Raw genomic sequence first — 20,254 nt, 5'->3', positions numbered from 1 at the left:
GGTTTAATTTAAAAAAAACCTAAAACATTAATATCACTAGAAAAAAAAAAAAAAAAAAAAAACCAAAAAAAACCAAAACACACCGAGGCATTAAACACAAAGCATTTCTGTCACACCCAGATGGGATCTCAGTCTGTGCTTACTGCACCCTGAGCACTACAATTTGCTTTGCTTAATAATTGTTCTGAATCCTGATCTTTCCCCTCCTTAGACAAGGCTAATCGGAAAGAAAGCTGTAGAACAAAAAGGTGTCCTTTACTTTGCTCACCTTCAGAGACTGCACACAAAACTGCACAGAGAAAACGGGCCTGCAAGGAAGAACCAAAGGACAAGGGCAGCACAGGCCTGGAACAGCCCACAGGGACAGGCACATTCTTTGATTGATTGATTGATAGATAGATAGATAGATAGATAGATAGATAGATAGATAGATAGATAGATAGATAGATAGATAGATGATAGATAGATGATAGATAGATAGATATACACACATTCACTACATATATTCAGAGTGGTTTAGAGCATCAAATCTCAATTTTGTTGGAGAATACCAGACCAAAACATGGTTTCATCTGTAGATCACTGCTCGATCTAAGTTTTATCATGCAAAAAGAAGGATGCATTTTATAAGTAGATAAGGAAATGTTCTTGTGCTCGAATTTCTTTATAGACCTTTTAGCAGCATGCAGACCATTTCCTGGATAAGCAGCACTCGGTGTAAGAAAATAGATTAGCTAAGTCTTAGTGTTTTGTACATGTAGATCCTAAATATAGAAAGAAAAACTCTTCTAAACCAGTATATGTCGTTCTGAAATTGCTACTATAATGAAGAGTGTATTTTACTGTATTTCTTCCATCTTATGGAAGTCACAGAGCACAGACACAGTTGATGCAACACGTATTTTCACCAGAAAAAGGAGGATATCCTGTCAGATACTAAAATGATATTGAACTGTTAAAAATATTTGTATTATATAAAGCACAGTATTAACAAAGTTTAAACAACCATAATGAAATAAACAGCAAACTTTTATTATTTCAAGCATTATAAAAAGTCAGGGAGCAGTGTAAGAGAGTGAAAATGCCCACACTTAATAAGTTTGTCTGCATCTGTATGCACACAGCTACTTGACATTGATCCCAGAGAAAACAAATACTGATTCTGAAGAATCAAGAAAATCGATGTTTCCGACAGCAATCTTGGAAAGAAACTTTTCAGTCTCTTTAGTCTAGAATATGAGGTAGCATAAAGACTACAGATGTCTCAAGTAAACAATGTTTGCTATTATCATATCCAATATGAATATTCATATCTGTAAAAAAAAAAAATAGAACCTGAGCATGTAAACTTCTCAGTCAGCAAGCTGCAGCTCAGGCTCTCTTTCTTGGGAAAGTTTTGTTTTGAAGACTATAGATCAGACAAACTGAAAACAGAATTTTACTAGGAAGCATTTCACTTCAGACTGATCTGCTGAACACAGTTAACAACAGGGAATTAAGTCAATCAGCATCACATTTCTCCCTGATGTGTGCAAAATCAAGCGATTAGAAAAGTCATCAAGGGATCTTCGTGAGAGAGATTAATTACATTATGCATATAAATATAAAACACTTCGGTATTTTAAAAAACAGGAGTACAGTTTAAAGGAGAATGTGAGGCTTTGACGATGACAAAGACGTTTTTCCTATTTTTGTTCCAAACAGCACAACCCAGCACCTTAATTGGGAATTCCAGTAAATGGAATCACTGTATGTAAACTGCATTTTCAAGTCTTTAGAACCAAAGCAAAAGAAAAGATACAAATGGCTGTAAAACTTCCCATCTTCAGGCTCATAAGATGTTACACTTGTGGATACTTTCATGAGCCCCGGCTGGAAGATTGAAGATGTAGCAAGTTAAGGAAGCATTATGACAACATATCACATTCCCCAAATCTGTTTGAATATGTATTGGGGTTTGCAAAGAAAGAACCTAACAAGGTTGTTCCCTGTTTAAATAGAAGATGGAAACAGCCATAGCTAAAGCTTACTCAGTACAATGCCAGAGGGAAATGAAAAATGAACAAGTCACCTGAAAGTGAACCTATTTTCCTTTCCAGCAAGACTATCCACGAAGCAGATGTGTTGAAGTGCATGGTACTTCTGAAGAAAGCAATCACACTAAGATGCCAAGAAACTAGGATGGTCACAGAAAAGAATGCAAGAGCATCAAAACTCAGAAATTCAGGCCTCAAAATTAAAAAATTACATCGAAGTTGATTTGCAAATCAGCATGGACTTTTTTCTATTTCTTCATCTCGAGTATATTTCTGGCAAGTTTAATTAGCACATTTTGTGCTGTGTGGCAAATCACTGTTAGAAGCACAAGCTAAATAATCCAAGATCTTCCCATCCTTACCTCAAAACTCAGTGAGTCAATCTTACCTTTTCCCTTTCCCAAACCAGGGTGCAGAAAAAGGATATCATTGCGTGGGATTGCAGGTGGCAGAGGAGCTTCTCCAGGGGAGGATAGCAGCTCAGGGATGGAACACAGCCCACCATGACCAGCTTGTGCTTGGCTCTCGTGATGGCAACATTCAGGCGCCGCCAGTCCTTCAGGAGGTTGCCAAGCTGCCAGATAAATGGAACTTGCTTTTATTTGTCCTATTTAATGTAGATAAAACACTCGTTTTCAAAAGGCATCTGACTACCACAATTGACTGGCACAAAGGTAGTATGGCCAACTTACATTTTCATCATTGCTGTTCCTAACAAAAGACACGATTATGATACTTTTGTCTCTTCCTTGGTATTTGTCGACCGTGTTGACTTCCACTCTGTTCTCCCTCAGCTTTGCCATCAAATCAGTGATTGTTTTTAGCTGGTGTCTGTAGGGTGATATGATGCCAATGTCTGAAGGCTTGCAGCCAGCCTGAATGGAGCAGGAACAGAAGAAAAAAGCTGTCACTGCAGTTGGCTTGGGAAACTCATCGCCATCACAAAACCCTCAAGGATTTCTTTAATTTATTTTTTTTTAAACAGTGCTGCAAGATATTGTGTCTACACTAAGTCATCAATGGAACTATAGGTGTGACTGGTATTACTAAAGAAAACAGAAAACCTGAGTTACTGCAAGATCCCAAGCTTTGTCCTAACTTAGCACAAAGACAGATATCCAGGAAAGCCTCATTTTTCTTTCTTTGTCAAACTGTGAGGTGAACATTGAGAACTCCTAGTCTGTATTACTGGATGAAATAAGGAAGAAAGGCAAATCCTCTCCCATCCCTCCCAAAGAAGTGCTCATCTCTTAAAAGAATTTGGCATCCAGCTGATTTATTTACATCCTAAATCCAGCCAGGCAAGGGACAGGGAAGGGAATGCAGCAGGCTCCTCACTGTACTGACATGCAGTCAACCCTCGATTCATCCTTAAGATTATCCCTCAAAGAATAACCCAAAACATAGGAGGTGCCATTACTATAGCAATGTAAGAATCATTAGTTATAAAGCTGCCCCTCCAAACAATTCACTAAAGTGAGAGTTACCTTAATAAATAAGGATGTGAGAAAGAGCACTATTTTAGCTTCTGTCACATTATTTACGCCACCTTTTTCTGCATGTTCTGGTGCTGGGACCTTTAAAAATATAAACAGGACATAATTACTTTTGCAGGCTATAACAGTGTAGTGTATTCTGATCCCTTACTCATCATATCATATGTGGGTTTATACTAATAGTTTTAACTTAAAAAATAAGGCTAAGTGCTAAATTTTACGAATCAGAAGAGCCTGTACTGTAAAGTAACTAAAGAATGCTGCATTTGCAAAACAAGTTGGAACAAACTGCTGAAATGAGTTTCTAGAATGAGTTTGCATCTTAAAAAAACTGCCAAACCTTAATGCTCCGACTTTACAGCTCACACATTATAAATCAAAAGATTTACAGGGTAAGAGAGAAAATTACATTTTACACGGGATTTTTCTTTTAATGTTCTCCATACAGCAATATTTACAGTGACTTTTCCCCAGTTTTTTACATGTGTGAAAGCCTACATTTAAAACTAAAGCAAGAACTATCCAAAATGGTGGTCTTGAACTCCTGATCTTTTAAGAGAGCATTCACTGAATTTACCATTTCTTAACTCTTAACTCCCTTTTCCTACACCTTGTATGAACGACTGAGGCCAAGAAGCCAAGAACAAGCTCAGAATGTGAACTCTTGTCATTGTGGTATCACAGTTCTGCAATTTATTCTCCTTGCTCAGCTCGTGCCTTCTCTAAAGCTGAATTATCAACAGCAAGAACTGATGGTGTCCATCCAGTAAACTGGGGTCAAGCAGACCTCTTTATTTGCAAAGAGTATAAAACTGAACAGACACTAAACTGCTTTCCAGCTCCAAATTCCATTTGCTACTTTTACTCATTTCCTGCCATTTTCTACTATAACCATTCCACTATTTTATACTGACATAAGCCATGTTTTCTTAGATGCCACTTTTAACATGTTCATCATGTTCTGTTTCCCTTCTCAATTTTGAGGACAGCATTGCCACTGAAAATGGGAGGTGGTGTAGTGTAACTTAAAGCAGCACTCTCACAGTTGTACTACAACTGGGTTTACCTTTTTTTTTTTGGAACTCAGTGTTCTGAAAATGTCACATCTAAGAAGCCTCCCAACTCCACGTGCTCAAAGTTTTCTCCAAGCAGAAAAGCACTGTTTTACTGAACAGTTGGTTTCTCTCCACAGTAGCATTAATGTAGCCAAAAACTACACAAAAATTATTTGAAGGAAAGAAGTTCTAAAAGCCAGGTCATGCTTATGGTAACACATGCTTACATTTGTATTTCTCATGTTCACATAGTGCACCAACAGAACCCCTGATAAAACCAACTTTGGCCTAGAATTTCTCAGGAAATTTGCCCTAAATCAAGGATGTAATTTTTCAGTCTCCAGGCCCAAGCTGTCAGAAGTGCAGATGGACACAGGGCTTGGCAGAAAAGAAACAAATAGATTTCCCATTACTGTCACAAACACCTTGCATTATTACACAGTAAACAATAAAGGGGTTTTTTAGTTTTTTAAAAAAGCAAGCATAATAAATGGAAGCTTCCTGCTGGTATCATGGTGATTTTTGCTCTCCTTTCTCCCTGTTTGTATCCCCCCCAGTATATTTCTTCATAAGCTTTCCTTGGTTATATTAAAAATACACAGGGGAAAAAAAACCACTATAAAGCCAAGGAAATACTGGTTTTGTTTGGTCTTGTATTCAGAGGGGGCTTTTCCATTTCTCCCCCCTCACAATGACCACCCCAACACATGGAGTTTTGACACCAAGTCCAAAAGGAGAAATGATATTATAGCCCCATGTCTGAACAAACCCAAGAATATTTTGGAAAGAGAAACTTCCCTCCTGTTTCTACAAACAGAACAGCTGTCTTACACTCAAGATGGGCTTTCTAGGAAAAAAAAAAAATTCAAAATGGAACAGAAACTCTGGCTTCCCCATTACCAATTTCTCTGTGACTACCAGATGAACAGTGTACCAGCCAGTTTCCTCTTAACAAGTCTCTTTCCTGGAAAAGGGACTGCAGCTAGGGAGGCATTCCTGTCCCCTGTTTAGTTTAGGCACTTTTAGAAATTTCTCTAAGTCATCAAAGTAAACACTGTTTCTTTTTAGGTCATTGAAGAGATTCTAATAGAATTGTCATTAAAAAATACAGGAATCCTGTAGAATGTTGTAGACAGCACAGGGAGGTTGGAGAGTTTTACCCAGAGTCAGCACAAAAGATCATCAGCTGATTCAATTATTGGAAAAGCACAGTATTAATAGGAATCAACAGAAAACCTGCTAAGGAAGGAAGGAAGACTCAAGTCTTCATAATTCAATCACCAACTATAGTGACAAGTACTAGAGATCACAAATATGTACTAATTTATTAATCTTTTTCTACATGTATTTAAATTCCTCCTCATTGTTCCTAGGCAGCTTCTTTGCTGACTCTACTCTTGAGTTTTATCTACTCTTGAGTTTTAATTTTCCAGCAAAAATTGGTGTCCTCATGAAATGGCATGTCTAAACCAGCTTACTCCTCCCTTACACTTCAGCATATAGAAAGTCTCCAAAATTCCATGGAGAATTATAGCCATTCCTGCCACTGGCTACACACTTTGAGCTACACTGGACATGAGAACAAAGTCTACAGTACCTTCCATATTTTCTGAAATATTACCTGAATCAAACATTTCAGCTGTTCCCAGATGTGATGGTTCCAGCAGCAGCTGATCAGCTACACCACCACCATTTGTGTGTGCTGCACATTTTCCATGGAACCAGAAAATCATTCTCTGAAAGTTCCCTATTTTACCCTACCTAAGCTGTATCAAGTTTTACATGTTGACTGTGTTGAGAACTTGCATCAAAATACAATGCTGAAAGAACATAATGAACTTTACCTTCTCTGTGTTCAGAAAACACACAGGTGTGTCTGGATCAAGTACTTCTTTCAGCCACGTTTTTGAAGCATCCACAAGGTCCAGTTTCAATTTTTTTAGGTTGGGCAAGTTAACAGTGGCATTTGACACCTTCTCTGAGCCACATTCCAGTTTGCCTTCATACACTAACATGTTACTCAGTGACATAATCTTACTAAAGATTTAAAAAAACAAGAAAAGGGATAAAAATCTTGCCCTTTCAATCCCACATTAGAAACACAACGTAATAAATAAAAGTTTAAATTACCTATTCATTCTGTATTGCACAGTTAATTGGACAACAGCATTCTGGTTTTGTTCCAGCCTTTTAAATAAGCTTTCACTCATGCCAAGATCTCTGTTACAACACAAACACAAAACCCAAAAGTGTGTCAGTCAGAACACTGCAAGAGCCTTCCCAGAATTCATTACTAGTCACTGTCCAGCAGCATTTTATCTTACCTTGCTTCTGCATTCAGCACAAGTGGAGGCAGCTGCTGATGATCCCCCACCAGCACAAACCTCTTGGAGCAGAACAGTGGGCCCAGGCAGATGAGCTGGCTTATTTGGGAAGCTTCATCAACTATACAGAAATCAAATTGCTTCTGAACAAAGATAGGGTGATTTACTCCCATGCAAGACGTTGCCACCACTGGCTGAAAATCGAGACACACTTTAAGGATAAGGTACATTTTACATCCTTTAGTACTGTGTTTTCCAGGTTAAAAGAAAAAATATTTCCCCTTAAACTAAACAGCTTGACATATTCTTGCATCAATTGCAAGTGACAAACAAAGCCAGCTTTAGAGCAGACTGTAGCAAATAACCCATTCCTGCCATGTGTTCAAAGACATGCCAAGTTCTCTGCCTGTACAATTCATGGAGGGTGCTGAAGTGACTCGTGTAACAAGATCTCAGAGAAAAGCACTGGGGTGTTTGGGACTTATTACTTACAATGAAAAGTTACTTTGTGTGGATATTAACAGGCTGAAAGTTGAGAAGCACTGTCTGTGCTGGTCATTATCAGCTGTAAACAAATTGAAGCCATGCAGAGATTGAGTATCTTTTCCAGCTCAGATTTCTTACAGCAGTTCACACCCTTGGGATGAGTTCTCCTCTGCAGCATCCGAACATAAAATCCTGACGTAATTATCTTTAATAATTTGCAGCAAAACCCACTTTTCTCACCTGACTATTATAGACCTCTTCCAAGTCTGTTACAGATTTAATTGATTTGGACCTGCAAATTTCTTCTTCTGTATATTTCTGAATATCTGGATGGACCTTCTGAGCTCGCCCTAGGCGCAGAAAACCAACTTTGAATTTGGCCAGCTTGAGCAGGATGTTGTCCACAGCCGTGTGTGTAAAACTAGTCAGAAGAACACTGAAGCCACAAGCAGAAAGAATTCTCACCTAAGAGTGGCAAAGGGAAGGGAAAGAAAAGAAAAGTTATTAGTTCTCTAGGAGAATAGGTAGCCCCATGTTTGACAAGGCAAAAAGCAGAAGAGGTTCTGGAGAGAGCCAATAATGAGTTCAATTTGCTGGCTTCCCAGGGAGTCCCTTTTCTGAGCTGTAGCTCAGGATTTGAGGACTTGCTGATATTTGGAGCCAAAGAATTTTAACACTAAATTTTAACACTAAAGCATCACAGAAGTGATTAAATATCACACTTCAATCTCCTCCCTCCCACACATACTCCTACACAGGCAATAGACAATCCTACACCACAAAATACAGTTTTAGTTCTACCAAATATAGGTTTTTAAGTAAAAAGAAGTGTATTTTCTTCTTTTAATCTAACAGCATCTATATAATTTCAGTCATGACAGCTAATTTTTGGACACTATACAGTTTGTGTAATGCTGTCCTCTAAATCTCACAAAGAAAATTAAAACCAAGGTACATGATCTTACTAGAGCACATATTGTAGTTGTTTTTCCTGTTCCAGGCATACCCACAATAAGTGTGTAGTCTTTTGAAAGTAGCACTTGTTTCATTGCCTGTTTCTGAGGCTTATTTAGACCTTTGAGGAGAAAAATCAAAACTAAGTTAGTACCCTTCATCATAATTGTAACAATTACTACAGTTAAAGCAAAACTATAATTTCCTCTTCTGCTAAAGCCCTTAATAAAGACAAGAACTGAGCAAAGTCTGTAGGTTCTAATGAAGATATGACATTAAACATGATACACAAGATAAGTAGTAAAGGGTCTGCACTACAATCCTAGAAATAAGGAACTGAAGGCATTTTTATTTTTAGACCTTTTTGTGACTTTTTTTTCCCTAATATCCTAAATGACCACCTCCATATATTGTGTATGGGCAGTTGTGTTTGATCATGTCTTCCTGTGACTAAATTAGTCTTCAGCTAGTTGGAAGACATGCAAGACAAGAACTTGGTTTAATAAGCAGAAAACTACCACTGGGCCCCAAATGAGGAAAAATCAATTATACTCAGCATGATAAACACTTTGGCTACAGAGACTACTAAACAGAGGAGTAGAAAGTCACTTTGTACCCTTTAAAATATTTGCAACAGTTTCCTTTGCCTCTGGAGGAAGGACAGAGCTCAAGTGCTGAATGAAACGTGGTTTGTGGAAGTCAATTATCAAGTTGCGGAGCCTTTCACTGTGGGTGAAAGCAAAACAAAACAAGAGTTGCAAGAAAAGTTACCAGTTAAGAAACTTTATCTGAAAAAATTGAAAGTGTGAAATTAATTTGGTTTTTCATACCTGACCGGAGAATCTTTCATCAATTTAGAAAGATTTTCAAAAGGGACTCCTATACCAAAATCTCCCTCTTCATGATCCAACCTAAATACGGTGTTCTTGGGGAGCTTTGACAAATTCCTGAAGGATGACACAACATGGATACAATAATTCTGTTCACCAGCAGCGTGTTCATGATGAAAGACTTGTTCAATGGTATCTTCCAGAGATCCCAGAGTGAAACATTAGCTAATAAAGATACACTATTAGCTGATCTAAGTAAAACACACTCACAGCCCAATTTAATGACAATATAGACCGAATAATGAAAGTTACGGATATTACTGTATCCATATGACTGTCTCATGCTGGAGATGTGAGTAAATGGAGTTTAAACATGTTTTTGTGTTAAATCAACAGGCATATACATTGACCAAGTACCGACATTTTCCATCAAGAGAAGAGAATTTCTGAAGGGTGCCCCAAGCCCAGCAAGAAGAGTTAGAACAAGTCACAGGTTTCTGGACACTTAGAAGTGCCCCTCCTGAAGCCAGGACCACAGTGTTTTCAAAGAGGTATTTTTCTTTTTGTCCTATTACCTGCCCAACAAACAGGAGACTTTTGTTCCACTGACTTCTCTAACATAGCCAGTAGCCAAACCAAGTAAACCCTTTTCCTCTCCACTCACAACCACTCGATCACCAGCCAACAGGTTTGTTCCAGGTATGGCACCATTTCTGCGTTGAAAAAAATGTAGGTACTGTCCCTCGGAAATTTCACGTACTTCATCCACTCTGATCAAGTTTCCAACACAATCTCCAGCCTTCTCTCTAAATAGATGAGAAAAAGAAATATATTTTAATATTAATAACTTCTCAGGAAGAGAAATATTAAAAAAAAAACCCTCACACAAGTAAAAAAAAAAATCACTCACAACCAACCACCAAAACCAAAAAACAAACAAAAAAAAAATTCCCAAGGCAGCAAATAACAACCTAAACACAATCAGAACTGGGAAGACTAATCAGTCACTTGACAAATTGTCATTGTGCCAAGTAAACCTTCAGAAACAGCACCATGGACTGGGATCAGTCAGCACCAGCCTCAGCCCACAGAGACACAAATAGAATTACACTTGTGCTTCTTAAGGCTGAGGTTGCAATTTGCTGCTTTCCCGTGTGTGACTTAACAACAACCACCAAACAAACACCATAGTGCAAACACAAAACCTGTAAATTCATTAGGTTAATGTCTCCATTAGGTCACTTCTCAAAAAATCCACCTATGCAAGTAGCATATTTGAGTGCTTCTAACAGCACTAGAAAACATCTAGCTTTGCTGGCAGTGAAAACACCAGTGGGCAATGTCTCACTTGCAGGAGGAACCATCATTTGCATCAGGTTAGAAATTACACCTCACCTTTCCAAAGAAGGTATCGTCCATATATTTTTATATCCCTTTTTACCCTCCCCACTTTGCAGCTCCAGGGTTAACATCAGGTACCACAGGCTGAAATACTCCAAGTGGGAGGGTTTCAGGTGCTGGGTCTCTCTGTCGATAGCGGCTGCCAGAGCAGGAGGAAAGGACACACTGGCCATCTTCTGCTCTACAGCTCTAGGAATACAACCAAGCACAGGGAAGAATCAACCTGCATCTATTTGCTTGCAAGTCCATATGTACATAATGACAATCTAAATATATACTGTAACATACCAGACAGATTAATCTATCATCACTGAAGTCAAGTTGAATCTGTATCCTTTGTTCATGTGAGTAATCTTCTATTATAACTTTACATCATCTCTATGATTTTGAATTATCAAGGAACATAAATTAATCAAAGACCAATTAAAGGCATTTCAAAGATAGTACTGTATACATTTACATAGTTGAATGTAATACTCAATACACAGACAGGTCAATTTATCTCAAAACTAAACACCAGATATTATACCTAATCACACATACAAAAGACAATCAAATAGCAAAAAGTTAGTTCACCAGTGAATAGCTACCCAGTTAGAAACAATCTTGGTGCTGTAACAACTGAGTATTAGAAGTCATATTGCACAAAACCCACTTTACAAAGACATACCATGGATGCCCACAAAGCTGGCTCCCTCCACATACAATTTTACCCCTACAATTTTAAAAATAATCAGGTGTTCTGGTTACACAAGATCACACCAAAGGCTCTCCTGTTCTAACATATCTCATTTGATCTCTTCAGTATAAGAGATGGTTCTGGTTTTGTGCAGCATAAAGACTAAAACTTTATGTGAAAATTTAGCAAATATCTGCTCATTACTTCTCTTTAACAGGCAATGCAACAACACTTTAGCAGAGTAATATCAGTGCATCATTACTTGTGTGATATCCTACAGGGAAACAATCTTCTACAGAGCCAAAGTGAAAGAGTTGTTGTCCAGCCAGAATCCAGGCCCAAAAGACCTCCTCTTTCAAAGAGTTGCAAGAATATAGCTTTTTAAATTTTAAATACTATTAACTTATATATAACAGATCTGTTACTGTCATCAAGTATTTTGTTGAGACTTAACTCAGATTTTCTCTTGCAGAAAGTGTACCTGAGCAAATACATTAAGTCTCTGGGAGATCAGACCCTGCATTACAAAAGTTGCAAGGGAGTCTGTGAAAGATTCTTTTGGGGTGCAAGAGTCCTCAATAAAGAAATAAGAAGCTGTCAACCCCGAAAATGAAGCCACTGTATCAAAAGCTATGATTATTCAAACTTATTTAGAATCATTAGTCAGACTTTTTTTTTTTTACCTGCTGTATAGGAAGCAATTGTGCATTTGGGAGCAATATTTACAGGCTTGACTGTCATCAATCACGGGAGGCAAAGCAGCAAGCTGTGAATGCTGCCTTCCCACAGCAGATTTGTAGGTACTGTGTGTTAAGTAGAAGGCCACGTGGTTTCTCAACTTCATTAATTCTGTCAGAAAAGAACCAACTGATGTTTTTGTTTGCAACAGTTTCTAACTCAAAAGTAATTAGCTATCAGCTTTTTAGTCAGCTAAGAAGTGATTATTCACATAACAAAGTCCCTGTGCTATATTAATAAAATAATAGAGTTTTTAACATAAGCTGATTGGAAGTAGTGATGTTATAACACGATGCATCCCTAAGTATTTGCCAAAATAAGCTATTTTGGCAAAAGGAAACCTTACAGGCAACATGAGAGTTTTTAGCAATAGATAAGATAATTCTGGTTTCCAGGGAAGGGGAACAACTTTACCTCTTCTGTCCAGGCGGGCTCCAGAAACAGGATACATTGTACCAGTTTTGAGATAAAGCAGAAATCCAGCTTCAGGATCTGCTCTCCGCTCTAAATTCAACAGTGTGTACAGAATAACCTGCAAACATTTGAGAGAAACTTACTGCAGTATGTTTGTCGTGGTTTAACCCCAAGTTTAAAGCCAAGTACCACATGGCTGCTCACCCACTGCCCCACCAGTGGGATCGGGGAGGGAATCGGAAAGGGAAAAGCTGGAAAACTCATGAGATAAAGACAGTTTAACAGGAAAAGCAAAAGCCATGCACACAACCAAAGCAAAACAAGGAATTCATTCCCACTTCCCATGAGCAGCAGGAGTTCAGCCACTTCCAGGAGAGCAGAGCCCCATCCCATGTAACGGTGACTTGGGCAGACAAACACCATCACCCCAAACACATCCCCTCAAGCTTCCCCCTTCTTTCCCCCACATCATACACCGAGCACGGTGATCAGCTCTATGGTCTGGAATGTCCCTTTGGTCAGCTGGGATCCCCCGTCCCTGCTGTGTCCCCTCCAAACTTCCCATCAGCCCCAGTCTCCTCCCCAGTGTGGCAGGACAGGGAGCAGGAAAGGCCTTGGCTCTGTGTGTGCTCTGCTCAGCAATAACAAAAACATCTCCATTACCAACCTGTGTTCAGCACAGATCCAAAGCACAGCCCATACTATCTCTTGTGAAGGAATTTATCTCTACTCCAGGCAAAACCAGCACGGTATTAAAACCAAAATACATTCTAAACAGTATTCAGCTCTTCCATAATTTATATGGCTAAACACTCATTATTGTCACAAGTATTCTAGAAGCCATAAGCAGTAAGAACCTGACCAAGGATTGAAATTAAAAGGCAACTTCAGAAGTTAATAACAAGACTACTGCCTCTAGATCAGGTCAGCTATCTGGAAATATGCACAACACTAATTCCTGAAGCAGTTTGCCTCAACCTAACATTTGAATGCAGCAAGAAGAGACTAAAGAACACATATTTCAGGATAAAAACCAAAAATGTGTTTGAAAGTGGTAAATGTATGTACTTCTTACTCCTCAGTTCACTTCCATTTTATACCAGGATCTTTGGGCATGCCGGGATCAGCCATCCCTGAATTTAGAGTATACCAAAAAGTGGTCACATTCATAAGACAAAATAGTTCATCTAATCAAACAAGAAAGTATCCCCAGTCTCTGACAGTGAAACTGGACAATGGGTGTTTGTACCTGACTCCTGTGCTCTATGGAGTTGGATTCCTTGCCAGACTTGAGCTCCAATGGCATTATCCGAGACTGCACTCCCGACTGGCAATGGATTTTCACCCTGGCTGTAACATCAATCTTTCCCTTCAACCCAAACCTGGGAGACCAGATATTCTCTTCGATGTCCAAGATATCCACAATCTCTATCTTAGAAGATACAACTTCTGTTTTTTCCCCATTTGACCTAGGAAGAAAAATTAAGCCAGAAGTTAACAATTTTGCTTAATTCTTAACATTTAAACATTAAAATGTGTTGCAATTAAATATGTAAATTTTTTGCATTACAGGTTCTCTTTAGGAACTAACTTCAGAAATAAAATGCATCAAGTTTCATTCAAACTCTCTTTCCATTAACAGAGGAAGTGTCATATCAGAAACTAAGTGTAGTTTTGCTATTCACCTGAATTTCAAACTTTAAATAAGACTCTTAAACTGCTTGTAACTGTCTTTGGTCTTTTGTCAACAACCACACTCTAAAACAAAAAAAAATTAATGATATACACAGGACAGCAGCATACAGATTTTACCTAGACCTGCCATTTCATTGAAACTTTAACACCCTGTGGTTATCACAATTAACAGCAAGAAGCTATAGACAAGAAGAGCTCAGCAGCAGTTGAGTTAAATCACCATTTCACTGAAAAACTGTTGAATCAGTCAAAAACTCCATTTTATTACTAGTTTCACATTCTGATTTGCAGTGTTGCACATATCTACAGTAAATACTACCTTAATCAGCAGCTCAAATATCCTTGCCCTTCTAATTACTAAAATCTCTAGTTTGTACCACACTGTTCACAAGGATTTTAAGATCAGTAAGATTTTTATGTCAGTTCACCCTCAGGCTTCATGTCTTGCCCCAGTACTCACTATGGCAGCTAAATATGTAGCTCTAGATCAGCCACACTGGCAGTGAGGCCATGAATTAGCTACAAATCACTGAACAGATGTGCAGGAAAAGCATTGTTCTGAAAATTAAAAGTGAGCTAAAGAAGGTACACAATATAGAATGGTTTTAACTTTCAGCTCCTGGCTTCTTACAGTTTTAGTTGCATTTCATTTTGGTTCACTGGATTGTGCATGAAGTCTTCTGCCCATTTAAAAAATGATGGCAAATATTCTTCCACCTCCTGCATTATTTCTGCTTGTTTCAGATTTAAGTGATACCTGAAAAATAGAACCACACACATTAAGGAGAAAGAAATATGAGATTTGCTGCTGGTACTAGAGAGATTTTGCCTTGAATATCCACAAGATTAATGGCAGTAACTGTCAAGTTTTAATAAGCATCTAAAAATTGTAGATAATGACAGCTTAGTTAAGCTGGCATTCACTGGAAATTACGTCATTATTCTACAGCAACAGAGAAATACAGGTGGGTTTTGCAGAAAAAGGTTCATACAAGTGTAAATCACCACAGGCAGCAGACTCAAGCAATTACTTTCCAATCCCAACAAACAGTGGCCTGCATATGCAAAAAGGAATTGCAAATTAACAGTTTCATGGAGGCCCAGGGTGACAAAGGCCTTTAAGTAATCTTAGGAGTCACAATTCAAAATATTACCTTTATAACAGAACTAGAATAATAAATCTTCCTTCTACAGTTTTAACTTCCAACTCATCTGGGGCTAAAAGGTACTGACATTGCCCAACAGGCAATTTTTAACAGCATAAATATAATGATTTTTATTTTTTACATGAGTAGAATTAGATTTTAATGAAGTCTGCAGTAAAATGCTAAAACTGACAGCCATTCATCTTACCATTTTCTGATGGAAATATTAAGACTATTTATTTGGCTAGCATTTCTATCAGCTTTGCTGAGAAAATAAGTGAAACGTCTTCTAGCAACTGAGCCTTTAAGTAACCTGACAGAGAAAATGAAAACCTCAGACATTCAATCCTTGGTCAGTCACAAATTTCTAGTTCATCTCCTGAGGATAATAATGAAATACGTTTGTCACATTTAAATCAGCCTGGAAATCTAATGTTACAGGCACAAACACTGCAACCTGCTTGTCCTGAAGGAATAAACCCCCACATACACATAGTTACTCCAGAAGTACAGTTTGGATCCACAGAAGTAGCTCAGCAGGGAAGTCAAACAAAATTACATTATTAAATGTAATTTAGTAAATATCTTACTAAAAGGTACCCCATTTCCATCAAGCAAAGTCATTTGGCACACAATACTCTCCAGACAATAGTGCTACATTTTCTGAAGTGTAACTTAAAGTGCTCCTGCCCTGTCTTCCAAACATAAAAGACACTTGCAATGCTACTTACATTTCTTTGAGATACTTTTGTCCATACACGATTTTATTTGCTAGTTCTAGAACTTTTTCTTGTGTCAAGTTATTTGTTACAGATTGCTGGAAAATGTCATGAAGAATTGTACCAACGAGCATTTGGCGTGAACCAGACTCTGAGCCCTGCAACAGATGTTACAACACATCAAGATTTATGCCACTTCATACCAACTTTCCCATAAAATTTCTGGGTTTCTTTGCTGCAGATCATGGACTGCACTTATTTAATTGCAAGATCATGACGGCTTTCACCTCACTAATTACCGTCCAGTCAAACCCAGCTGTGAAAGCAGCCAAATTGAAACGAGTCTCTCCTATTGCTTTAGCTCTCATGTTTATCCCAACCCTGATAACGTTAGGATATAATCCCTATGTGATTGACAGGTGAGAAACAAAGGCACAGATTAAAATGAATTTTGAGAAAGTTTTGCCCGTGGGCAAAACAGTAGTATTTCCTAATGCAAATACTTACCTTTACAACCTTACACATATTTTTTGCACAAAGCAGTTTCCTGTGTGTTACCAACTCACAGGAGAATCATTCCAAGTATCTCCAAAACGGCTCAGAAACCCATCAGCAGGGCTGGGCTCTGTAAAGTCACAAGAACTGACAGTGGTAGCAAAACGACCTCTGTGTGAGTCACCACCAAACAACTGGAAGTCTAATCATTGTGATATTACAGGATCTCTTACAGTCACTTGTGGACTGCACTCACAATGTGGATGGTGTTATCCCAGTGTCGGGGTTGTCGGTGCATTGTCCCAAACAATTATTCTATTCCCATCATTCCTCTAATAAGGGGCTGACACCATTTCCTAGTCTTAATTTCCTGTACTTAATTTTCTTGTTTCAGTCACAGACTCCCAGCCAGGCTGGGAGTTTACCACTCCATTACAATTCCCTTACTCATCTGGATTTATATTTCTATCCTGTCTGGAAGTTTTCATCAGCTGAGACTGGTAGCTGTTGCTTCTCTGCCATCCACATATCAGCAAGGATACTACCACAAGAAACCTCTTTCGATGCTCCAGCAGCTGGATTCAGACTCTTATTTTTCAGAGGCTCTTGGCCAAGAGTGGTAATGTTTTCATATGAATGAGGGGCAGATCCTTCACAAAGGATTTATACCCACACAAAATGTGGCAAGAGATTATCAAAGAAATTATCAGAATTTGAAGTGGAAAGACCACTTCTTTAGCCCAGTAACTGTGTTAAAAATACTGGATTATTTCAGCTGCAATTCTCAAAAAACACCAAGAATTTCAACCAGAGACAGTTTCCATCCCAAATTATCCTGTGTTGGACATTTTGCAGTACAGCATCACAGCCAGAATGAACACTGAGTGAACCCACCAGGCTCAAGGGAGCAGTAACTCATTAGAGGCCTGACAGTCTGGAACTCACTCTTACCCTGAACCGTTCGCTCAGCACTGCCCTTCTCACACAGCGGATGCTGTTTGATACCGTCGTGCCGGAGAGCAGCAGGTCTGGGTACAGAACCAGGTACCCACGCTGCTCACTGATGACCCACGTGCCGGAGCTACACTCCCCTTCCAAATGAACGATGTCCCCTGGAACAAGGGGAACAGACTCCCTGCGATGGAATACATTGGAACAGTCAGTGGCAGTACGGACACAACGTATCGGTAATTACACATTAACGTGGCAGACGCAGTTCTTTCAAACAGGAGGTTATTGGGACTCTTTTTTTAAGAAGTTGATTTAAATAAATCCTGAAAGTGAATAAAGGCATTTTTACTGACAAAACCCATTATTTTGAGTACTAGATCATGCATCAGAACAGCCTGTAAGTAGGGAAATCCTGTTGACTTCAAGTCATTCCAGACTGATGTGTTGAACTATTTCAGCATTGTTATGTTTTACTGCTTTTGCATTACATGAGTTCTACCTTCCTACTTAACAATTCTATTTGTTTCAGAAACTCAGCAAAATCTAAAAATATTTGGAATTATTTGGAAATTTCAGGGTTCAAGATCTTAGATATATTTTTTTCCTTCAAGAAATAATGTCTTATACTTTTCTCCCACCTTTCAGTCTTGGACAGAAAATGAAAAGCAATGCCAAATAGCACATGCACCCCCATGTGTTTCAAAATACTCTCCAGTCTTTTCTCCTGTAACACACCATGCAACACAATTATTTGTAAATTAGAATCTTATCCTTACATGCAAACAACTTTTGCAGTGGGGCTCAAGCTAAGGTGATTTTAACAGGCTGCAAAAAGCCCTCTCGTTTTACAGATGTGGCTTTGTACATCTATATGTACAAATATACTTGTATATTTGTACACATAAATATACACTTCTAATTAATGCAAAACAGTCAAACAAAATAGCCCGCCTAGAGTTTAATGCCTTGCTGTTTGTCAGTACAAAGGCAAATTAAAACTGTAAGGTAGCAATACCCACTCAACACAAGTTACCTGACATCAGTTCTCTCGAGATGAATATCCATTACGCTGACATACCGATAATGTTACATTAAATAAAGGTTGCTTCAGGATTTTGTATCATTTCTAAGGCAGTAAGACTGCTCTCAAAGGCAACACAAAGAAAATTTACTTAATAATCCAGTATTTCATTCTCTTTTCAGACATCTACATAATGAATTACCAGCCATTCCTAAGAATGCACAGCTCTGTATCTTCTAGTGAGTGAGATGCTGTAATCCTCAAGTGTTTCTCAGGGTCACTTCCATTTCTCTGTATCACGCTGACTTCCAGCACACGGTATCTGTTGTTCAGCCCCTTCCTCAGTACCGTGTCAGGGCAGTCAGCCACTTTCTTCTGAAAACTGAAGAACGGCTCATTAAGAGACAGAACACCACCTGAAAACAGCCAGCCTATATACAAAGCAAGGAAAAGCTTCAAATATAAACCCAACTTTAATCTCCTTCAATTTTTATACATATTTAGTGCAGTTGTGCAGTTCTACACAGGTAAAGCACAGGAAAGCTCTCTGGTGATGTTTTCACATTATTTTTAGGTGACAGGGATGAAAAACAAGCATTTGGACATAGAAGATATAAGGAAGGAGACATAAATATTAAGTGGCTATTTATTGCAAGTGTTTCATTTCGGTGTCCACGTATCCATATTCACTTGAAAGTTAATTACAACTGCACTGCAAACCCTGCCCTTGTGAGAAAGCTTCTATCTCCCTGCACACACGAACTCCCGGTCACCCAAGTACCTCAAACACGGAGCAGTAATCTTTTTTACCCATTAACTTGAAGTTGATTAGAAAACTGATACTCGAGGCTCAGTTTTCCAATAGCCAAAGCCTGAGACAGAGCAGCAGGGCCGCTCTCCTGGCACGGAGCTGTGCCCGCCGGAGCTCCAGCGGCCCCGCCGCCCGCCCTGCCCGGCGCAAACACTCCTTGCCCGCTCGGCAGAGTCAAGTTCCCCTTCCCGCTTACCCCCGGCGGTCTCGAGGGCTCCCCACCTCTCCCCCATGCCCGAGGAAGGCCGCTGCGGCCCTCAGGACCCCCATCCCGCCTTCCCGCGCGCGGAGCCGGGAGCGTTTCTAAAGTTCGAACTCCCCGCGCTACGGGTCGTCTCCGCCCAGCTGCTCTTCCCCGCGCTCGGCTGCTACCTCTCGGCCATGGGCAGGTCCCGTGAGGCGCTCGGCTCGGCTTGGCCCGTCCCGCGGCTCACACAGCTCCCTCACAGCACCCCTCAGCCCCGCGGCTCCCTCACACGGCCCTTCAGTTCCCTCACACAGCCCCTCAGTCCCCTCACGGCAGCGGCGCGGGCCCCGCCCAGCGCGGGCAGCGCGGGCCAATGGGAGGCGGCGGGACGGCGGTCGCCGCGCGCGCGGGCCGAAGGCGCGGAGCGGCGCGCGGCTCCTCGCGCCACCGGGAGGGAGGGGGGGAGAAGGGCGGGGCCTGCTCCGCGAGGGGGCGCGAGCGGTGCTGAGGGCGGGGAGCGCCCATGAAGGGCTGTTGGGGGGCTGTGAGCGTTTATGAGGGGCTATGGGGGGCTGTGAGGGACAACCGCATCGTTCTCTGCCATGCCCGGCGTTTATTTCAACTTCGTCAAAGGCTGTCCCACCCCCGCCCCTGCTTCTGTTACGGTCCGGTGGTATGAGGTAATATTCGACATACCTTCTGCTCCCAACTCACTTTCGGGGCAATCTCAGCCCGAAAGTCAAACTTTTTCCCTCATAAAGACGTGTTGTTACATTTGGCGCTACTCAGCAGAGGCTTTCTAAACTGGTACTGAAGT

At 39.9% G+C, this 20,254-nt stretch overlaps 2 protein-coding genes across 2 annotated transcripts in view; one reads left to right on the top strand and one right to left on the bottom strand.

The window, feature by feature from the left end:
* Positions 1-1,010: 1,010 nt before the first annotated feature.
* DNA2 (DNA replication helicase/nuclease 2) lies at positions 1,011-19,739 on the bottom strand. Its single transcript, XM_017826174.1, has 21 exons — positions 19,623-19,739; positions 18,642-18,821; positions 17,419-17,602; positions 15,985-16,130; positions 14,740-14,865; positions 13,663-13,882; positions 12,414-12,531; positions 11,945-12,110; positions 10,577-10,771; positions 9,757-9,987; positions 9,182-9,298; positions 8,968-9,077; positions 8,363-8,472; positions 7,638-7,862; positions 6,912-7,105; positions 6,718-6,807; positions 6,432-6,624; positions 3,524-3,613; positions 2,729-2,911; positions 2,464-2,610; positions 1,011-1,888 (listed from the first exon to the last, which is right to left on the bottom strand). Exons 1-21 carry the CDS (start codon positions 19,631-19,633, stop codon positions 1,832-1,834), a joined length of 3,093 nt encoding a protein of 1,030 aa, XP_017681663.1. The 5' UTR covers positions 19,634-19,739; the 3' UTR covers positions 1,011-1,831.
* A 202-nt stretch (positions 19,740-19,941) lies between these two features.
* TET1 (tet methylcytosine dioxygenase 1) overlaps positions 19,942-20,254 on the top strand; it is a 97,577-nt gene continuing 97,264 nt past the window's right edge. Inside the window, exon 1 of the mRNA XM_017825978.1 lies at positions 19,942-19,981. The gene's annotated coding sequence lies outside the window, so the exon portion shown is untranslated. The remainder of the gene's footprint in view (positions 19,982-20,254) is intronic.

Source organism: Lepidothrix coronata, unplaced genomic scaffold, assembly GCF_001604755.1.
Source record: "Lepidothrix coronata isolate B3197 unplaced genomic scaffold, Lepidothrix_coronata-1.0 Scaffold124, whole genome shotgun sequence".
In the NCBI taxonomy this organism is placed as follows: Eukaryota; Metazoa; Chordata; class Aves; order Passeriformes; family Pipridae; genus Lepidothrix; species Lepidothrix coronata.
Note: the sequence above shows the minus strand (reverse complement) of the source record. Positions and strands in the feature narration are given on the sequence as shown.

Excerpts from the sequence above, each read along its gene's own strand:
- DNA2 (XM_017826174.1), bottom strand. Across the intron at positions 12,111-12,413 it reads AGCCCGCCTGGACAGAAGAG|AATTAATGAAGTTGAGAAAC; the intron begins GTAAAGTTGTTC and ends CTTTTCTGACAG. Across the intron at positions 1,889-2,463 it reads ACCTGCAATCCCACGCAATG|ATCTTCAATCTTCCAGCCGG; the intron begins ATATCCTTTTTC and ends TTAACTTGCTAC.